Source organism: Gopherus evgoodei, unplaced genomic scaffold (genome assembly GCF_007399415.2).
Source record: "Gopherus evgoodei ecotype Sinaloan lineage unplaced genomic scaffold, rGopEvg1_v1.p scaffold_36_arrow_ctg1, whole genome shotgun sequence".
Taxonomy (NCBI): domain Eukaryota; kingdom Metazoa; phylum Chordata; order Testudines; family Testudinidae; genus Gopherus; species Gopherus evgoodei.
Genome location: NW_022060038.1, coordinates 295,794 through 304,203, shown reverse-complemented (window position 1 = coordinate 304,203; position 8,410 = coordinate 295,794). Strand labels below are relative to the sequence as shown.

General features: G+C 45.7%; 1 protein-coding gene across 1 annotated transcript; it reads left to right on the top strand.

Moving 5' to 3' along the window:
* The first annotated feature begins 961 nt into the window (after positions 1-961).
* On the top strand, positions 962-1,927 carry LOC115641860 (olfactory receptor 52B2-like). The gene has a single exon (XM_030545229.1). It carries the CDS (start codon positions 962-964, stop codon positions 1,925-1,927), a length of 966 nt encoding a protein of 321 aa, XP_030401089.1.
* Positions 1,928-8,410: the final 6,483 nt, after the last annotated feature.

Below are 8,410 nucleotides of genomic sequence, written 5' to 3'. Positions count from 1 at the left end.
TGGAGATGGTATGTCAGAGGGGCAGTACGTAACTTGTCGGGGGTCACCAGTGTGGTTAGATGTTTGGTTGTGAATGAGTGTGTTCTCCCTTTGTCCTGTCCTAACTCTGTGCAGACAGCTGCACAGCAGACCTCCAGCGAACCACCCAATGACCACAAGATCCGTTAAGGTACAAAGGCACTCAGACAAGTTTATTGTCGATGAAGCATAATACTGGTATCCTGCAGACTCTACTGGACAATTAATACATGTGTGGACATTAGAATGAACCAGCTCAGTGAACAGTGGGACTTTCCATTCCTCATTAGGATAGACAAAGACATTCCCTTTGAGGCTCCATTTCATACATCAATACAAACAAGTTACATACTGACCCTCTAACGTAGTTAATTGACACCCTCTTATGTAGCCGGTTACCACCCATCACGTTGTACATCTCTATCCATCACTGTCTCATTCTGACCATAACTTTAGAATGGGTCACCATGTTCCTCTCATCTTTAGGGAATGTGCTGATATCGAGGAGTTCTGGTACCACCCTTCTGGAATGTGTTTGCCTGAGTGCTCTGTGCCTAGAACCTCTTAGAAATGTGTGGTTTTCAAATATCAGCCCTGTGCTTGCCAGATTCTGTGAGCAGGGCCTGCCTGTAGTTCACAACCTAATTTTTCTTTATATCAACAAGGCTTTGATTATATTAGCCCAGGCCTCACACCTCATACTAGACCTCTGACACAAGGGCTTATGTCTCAGGCTCTCTTCCTACTACAGTTCTGCAATACAAATGTGTTTCAGGAATTACGGTCCCAAACGACAGGCAATTGTCACACAGTGAAGTTTTTGATGGTAACTCTGATTCTGTCAACAAATGCATTCCAATCCTAGCTAACACTGGATTTCTCACTGATTTTCTCTTTTGCTGTTAGTTACAGGAAACTGAATAGAAGATCCAAGTGATGGTACATGATGCCAACTGACAATCACACCATTTTTTACCCTTTAACTTACATCCTGACTGGCATCCCGAGTACGGAGGAGTCTCATTTCTGGATCTCCATCCCCTTCTGTCTGATGTACTTTGTGACACTTATTGGGAACTCTCCCCTAATATTCATCATTCTAACAGAACGACGCCTCCATGAGCCCATGTATCTAATCGTGTCCATGCTGGCCACTGTTGATCTATTGTTATCTACCACTACAGTGCCCAAGATGCTGGCTGTATTCTGGTTTAGAGCAGGGGAAATTTCTTTTGTTGCTTGCCTGACCCAGATGTTCTTCATCCATGTCAGTTTCATTGCCGAGTCGGCCATCCTGCTGGCCATGGCATTTGATCGATACATTGCCATCTGCGACCCCCTGAGATACGCCATCATACTAACCAAGTCTGTGATCGGGAAGATAGGGCTGGCAGTTATCACAAGAAGTTTCTGTATCATTTTCCCTCTCATCTTTCTTGTGAAGCAACAGAAGTTCTGCAGAACCAACCTCCTGCCTCACAACTATTGTGAGCATATGGCCATAACCCGGCTGGCCTGCGACGACATCACAGTCAGTGCCTGGTATGGCATAGCCATGGCTATTTTAGTAATTGGTTTGGATGCTGTGCTCATTGCTGTATCTTATGGGCTGATCCTCAGGGCCGTCTTCCGGCTCCCCTCCAAGGACTCCCGGCTCAAGGCTCTCCGCACCTGCAGCTCCCACCTCTGTGTCATGCTGATGTTCTACACACCGGCCTTTTTCTCCTCTTTGGCACACCGATTTGGGCACATCATCCCAGGTTATATTCTTAACCTACTGGCCAACCTCTATGTGCTCTTTCCCCCCATGTTAAACCCCATCGTTTATGGGGTGACAACAAAAGAGATCCTGAAATGTGTAATCAACATCTTTCATCGATGCATCAGTAGAAGCTCCCTGCTGAGCTAAAGGAGTCAACAGAAAATGCTTTTGGAACTGGAAATTAAAGCCAGGTTTTCATTGGACCTATAGGGGTGTTTTAACTATGTCCTTCCACTGTGTAAGCTTGAATGTTGGTCTCTCTCGCCAACAGAAGTTGATCCAAAGAAAGACACCTCCTCCCCCACTTTGTCGCTCTAATATCCTACAACTTACATGGCTACAACAGCACTGCGCACTGCCAGAAAAGGCCGCCAGATCGAATGAGTCTTGTTCTAAGTTGAAAGGAAACAGCAAAACATGGAAGAAGAAATGTAAAAATCACCATGAGAGAGAGAGAGCACGGTGTGTGTATCTCCTCTCTGACTAGCTGCATCTGAACTGGACTTTTTTCAGACCATTAAGGAATGCAGCAGTCAAGGGGGCCATACCATGGGCAAGTGGGGAGTGCACTGGGCTGCACACTGGGATAAAGGGGCGCTAGTGTTGTTTCTGCCACTGACCTGCTGCGTCACCTTGAGTTAGAGTCTTTCCTCTTCAAACTCCTAAACCATTCTCAGGATCACAGCTCTGCTAGCCTCAGTCCCCCATTCTGCAGCCAAGGCCTTTGTCCCAAGGACTTTGTGTTTGGCTGCCTTACTGCTCATTTCGAAGGCTGCTCTTGCTCTCTTTCCTACATTTGTGGCTTTGTGGGAGTGGCTGGGTGGGAGAGAGGTCAGAGGTGCTGTGGCCTGGTGCACTGGGTGGTCTCTGGAGAACAGAACGGGTGTGTGTGATTAGCTGTTTCTTAACCTGTGCTAAAGAAATGTTTTGCTGCTGAGGAGAACGTGCTGAATCCTCCTGAGGCTTGTTTTAGGGGAACAGAAAGTGTGCCAAACACTATATTTTGGCTTTTGGCAGCACTATCAGATCTAAGCTTGGAATTAAGCTTAGAGGGGTCCATGCAGGTCCTCACTTTTTGGACGCTAAAGTTCAAAGTGGGGAAAAATACCTTGACAAAGCCATTCTATAGCCTTCATCATTTTTGTTGCCCTTCTCTGAAACTTTTCAAGTTACACTATATCCTGTTTGACCTTCTGCTAACATCACACAACATCCAGCAGAAACACTGTGGCAATCTATTTTCATTTTATTCCCACCTTCCATTTCTGCAGCTGTTGAGAAGAAATGTCTCATAAGAACATGAGAACAGTATCTACTGGGTCAGGGCAAAGCTCTGCAGCGGTCAGTGCCAGGTGCTTCAGGAGGGTGAAAAGAACAGGACAATCATCAAGTGATCCATCCCTCTCGACCCATCCTGGCTTCTGGTGGTCAGAGGTTTTGGGACAGCAGCACCATGGGCTTGCATCCCTGACCACCTTGGCTTAAAACCGTTGACGGACCTATCCTCCATTTACATATCTAATTATTTTTTATCTTCTGGCCATCACAACATCCCCTGGCAATGAGTTCCACAGGTTAGCTGTGTTCCATGAAAAAATATGTCCTCTTGTTTGAATTAAATCTGCTTCCTATTATTTCATCAGGTAACCCTTGCTTTTTGCATTGCGTAAAAAAGTAAATAAAATTTCTTTACTCACGTTCTCCGCACCAGTCATGATTTTATAGACCTCTGTTGTATCCCCCCTTAGTTGTCTCTTTTCTAAGGTGAACGGTCGAAGCCATTTTTAGTCTCTCCTCATATGGTGTCATAAACAAATGGTTAAGGGTTAATGTCTCTTTTACCTGTAAAGGTTTTAGAAGCTGGCTGACACCTGACCAGAGGACCAATGGCGGGACAAGATACTTTCAAATCTCGGTGGAGGGAAGTCTTTGTTTGTGCTGTTTGTTTTGTTCGTTGTTCGCTCTCGGGGCTAAGAGGGACCAGATATGCACCCTAGTTTCTCCAACCTTTCTGAAACAGTCTTTCATGTTCAAAATAGTAAGTACTAGCTAGAAAAGGCGGATTAGTCTTATGTTTGTTTTCTTAACTTGTGAATGTGTACTTTGCTGGAAGGATTTTTACCTCTGTTTGCTGTAACTTGAATCTCAGGCTGCGGTCGCGGGGCGGGGGGGAAGGAAGTCCTTCTAGTCTATATGAGCTGAATACCCTGTAAACATTTTCCATCCTGATTTTACAGAGATATTTTTTATTTTTTCCTTTCTTTAACTAAAAGCTTTCTTTTATAAGAACCTGATTGATTTTTTTCCTTGTTTAAGACCCAAGGGGATTGAGTCTGAACTCACCAGGGATTGGTGGGGGGAAAAAAGGGAGGAGAAAGTTAATTCCTCTCTGTTTTAAGATCCAAGGAATTTGGATTAGTGTAGCCTCTCAGGGTAACCCAGGAAGGGGAAAGTCTGGGAGGGGGTAAGGAGGGAGGATGGTTTATTTCTCCTTGTTTTCAGACCCAAGGGGTTTGGGTCTTGGGTTCCCCAGGTTAGGTTTTAGGGGAACAGTAAGTGTGCCAAATACTATATTTTGGCTGGTAGCAGCGCTATCAGATCTAAGCTAGGAATTAAGCTTAGAAGGGTCCATGCAGGTCCTCACTTTTTGGACGCTAAAGTTCAAAGTGGGGAAAAATACCTTGACAAAGCCATTCTATACCCTTCATCATTTTGTTGCCCTTCTCTGAAACTTTTCAAGTTACACTCTATACTTTTTGAGATGCGGCTACTAGAACTGGACATACTACTGAAGGTGTGGGAGTACCACGGATTTATACACTGGCAATATGACATTTTCTCTCCATTTCCTAATGGTTCTTAACAGTCTATTAGCCTTTTTGACCACTGCTGTGCCGAGAGCAGAAGTTTTCAGAGAACTGTCCACGGTGACTCTACGATCTCTTTATTGAGTGGTAATAGCTAATTTAGACCCCATCCTCATATATGTGTAGTTAGGATGATTTATTCCAGTGTGCAATATTTTCCACTTATGAGTGTTGAATTTCATCAGCCATTTCATTGCTTAGTCATCCAGTTTTGTGAGATTCCTCTGTAACTGTTCAGTCAGCTTTAGATTTAACTATCTTAAATAATTTTGTATCCTCTCCAAACTTTGCCACTTCACTGTTCATTCCCCTTTCTGTATCATTAAGGAATGTGTTGAAAAGCACTGGTCACAGTACAGATCCTTGGGGGAGCCCATTGATTACCTCACTCCATTGTGAAAATTGATCATTTATTCCCCTTTGTTTCCTATATTTTAAACAGTTACTGATCCATGAGGAGGCCTTCCATCTTATCCCATGACAGCTTACTTTGCCTAAGAGCCTTCGGGAAGGGACCTTGTCAAAGGCTTTCTGAAAGTCCAAGTGCACTATAGCTACTGGATCACTGTTCTCCACATTCTTTTTGATGCCCTAAAGAATTCTAGTAGCTTGGTGAGGCATGATTTCCCTGGTCAATACCTGTGTTAACTCTTCCCAGACATATTCATAGAGTCATAGATTCATAGACTCTAGCACTGGAAGGGACCTCGAGAGGTCATCGAGTCCAGTCCCCTGCCCTCATGGCAGGACCTAATACTGTCTAGACCATCCCTGATAGACATTTATCTAACCTACTCTTAAATATCTCCAGTGATGGAGATTCCACAACCTCCCTAGGCAATTTATTCCAGTGTTTAACCACCCTGACAGTTAGGAACTTTCCCCTAATGTCCAACCTAAATCTCCCTTGCTGCAGTTTAAGCCCATTGCTTCTTGTTCTATCATTGGAGGCTAAGGTGAACAAGTTTTCTCCCTCCTCCTGATGACACCCTTTTAGATACCTGAAAACTGCTATCTGCTAACTGATATTGTGTTTATCTTTTTAAGCCATTGGAGATCCATGCTGCTAGCAGTTGCAGATGGGCCATATGCCATTGTAGGCAATCTCATTATACCATCCCCTCCATCAACTTATCCAGCTCACTTTGCAGATGAGGAAATTTCTGGGGACAGAGTTGGCTTGAGGGGGGTGATAGGCTGGGATGGGGGGATCCTGTCTGGGGGTTGCCCAGTCTGCAAGTGTGGAGCCAGGCTGGGGAGTGGGGGCAGGATGGGAGCAGGTCTCATAGAATCATAGAATATTAGGGTTGGAAGAGACCTCAGGAGGTTATCTAGTCCAACCCCTAATTCCCTACACTTGTGGCTTTGAGGGAGTGGCTGGGTGAGAGAGAGGTCAGGGGTGCTGTGGCCTGGTGCACCGGGCGAGGGACTCATTGACACATGGTCTCTGGTTCCCCTGACTGTGGGAGAGAGAGCGGGAGAATAGAACGGGTGTGTGTGATTAGCTGTCAATTATCTGAAAAGAGTACCAAAGAGGATGGATCTACACTGTTCTAAGTGGTGGCAGATGATAAATCAAGGAACAATGGTCTCAAGTTGCAGTGAGGGAGATCTAGGTTGGATATTAGGAAACACTGGGATAGTTTAGTTGGTACTGCTTTGAGCAGGGGGTTGGACTAACACTATTTCACTAGGAGAGAGGTGAAGCACTGGAATGGACCTTTAAAAATTCCAAGGATGCAGATTCCACCACCTCCAATTTGTCTAGGTCACTCTGGACCCTATCCCTACCCTCCAGCATATCTACCTCTCTCCCCCAGTTTAGTGTAAGCTGCAAACTTGATGAGGGTGCAATTCATCCCATCATCCAGATCATTAATGAAGATGTTGAACAAAACCAGCCCCAAGACAGACTGTATCATAAGCTTTGCCTAAGTTAAGATACATCACGTCACCGCCTTCCCCATATCCACAGAGCCAGTTATCTCGTCATAGAAGACAATCGGGTTGGTCAGGCATGACTTGCCCTTGGTGAATCTATGCTGACTATTCCTGATCACCTTCCTTTCCTCCAAGTGCTTCAAAATGGATTCCTTGAGGCCCTGCTCCATGATTTTTCCAGGGACTGAGGGAGGCTGACCTGTCTGTAGTTCCCTGAATTCTCCTTCTTCCCTTTTTTAAAGATGGGCACTATGTTTGCTTTTTCCCAATCATCCTGGACCTCCCCCGACTGAGGTCTGTACCTCAATGAAATGGAAGTTCACAATCTGTTTAATTTTTCCATTTTTCCAGTAGCTTCTGGTTGGGGCTGGGGGGCCCCTCTGGATCGGGGAGAAGGAGGCAGGTAAAGAGTTGGTTACAGACCCTGTTACACACCATCTCTAGGTTTGTTGCCTCTTGCTCTCACTGTACATCACTGAAGGACAAGAGAAAAGGATCCTTCCTTTCTCCCCTGGCCAGTCCTGTTACCCCAGGGTAAAGTATCTGCCTGGCAGGGAGATGTAGACCCTGGATGACATCCATACAGGCTGTGAATATGGGGTGGACTCAAGAGATCTGCATTCTGTTTCCACACTCTGCCACCACTCAGCTGGAGAACCTTTGGCAAATCACTTTGCCTCCCTGTAACTCAGTTTCCTCTTCTGTAAAATGGGAATAATGACACTGACATCCTTTATAGACTGCTTTGAGATCCACTGATGAAATAGCTGAATATTATTATTTAACTTTGTTTCCAGTGGGGCCCAAAGGCCTGTGCCAGGCACCTCCCAAACTGAGATGTGACCCCTGTACTGAGGAGCTTCCAAACTAGACATCACACCAAGGCCGAGAAGAATCTGACCAGGGGAACTGGCCCATTGCTGGGTTCACATCCCCATTATTCACCGATTCACTAATTCCAAGGCCGGAACTGCCCATCCAGTCTGATCCCCTGCACTTCCACTTCCAGCACTGGATTGTGTGAGACCTGTCTAGCCTGTTGTTATATGTCTGTGCCCTGCCTAGGTACTTACACACTAGGAACAGACTTAACTTTCTCTTTGTTAAACTAAATCGATTGGACTCTTTGAGCCTATCACTGTCAGGCAGGGTTTCTAATTCTTTGTTCATTCTCATGGCTCTTCTCTGAACCCTCTCCGATGGATCAGCATCTTTCTTGGGTCTGTCCATTTCGGGGAGCAGGGAGGCAGGGGCTGCCAATGCCGTTGCTGCTCACAAAGATGTCATCGGTGATGTCACAGTCAGCCCAGACCGGGAAGCTGTGAGGTGAACTGCTGGAGAAGCAGGAGGGGCAGGAGGGAGCTGGTGCCTTCGGAGTAGAGAGGTGGCAGCTAGTATGAATGATTTGGGCCTGGATTCTGGCATTTGGCATGGCAGGGGGAGGTCAGTTCCCTTCTCCTGCTTCCCCCTACCCATGGATCTATGATCACAACAGCAAAAACAATACTAAAAATTTCACCACAGTGAAGCAAACCGAGCCCCCCTGTCATAAATGGATAGTTAAGAGGTAATAGAACAAAAGTACTTCATATGTCCTTTGCCTAGAAAGGGTTAACAAGTTCAGTAAGCCTGGCTGTCACCTGAGCAGAGGACCAATAAGGGGACAGGATAATTTCAAATCTTGAGGGAGGGAAGTTTGTGCTGTGCTGTTAGTGTTTGCTTCTTGTTCTCTCTGGGGGCTCAGAGGGACCAGACGTGCAACCAGGTTTCTCTCCAATCTCCGTGATACAGGTTCTTATAGATCCAGAATAGTAAGTACTCC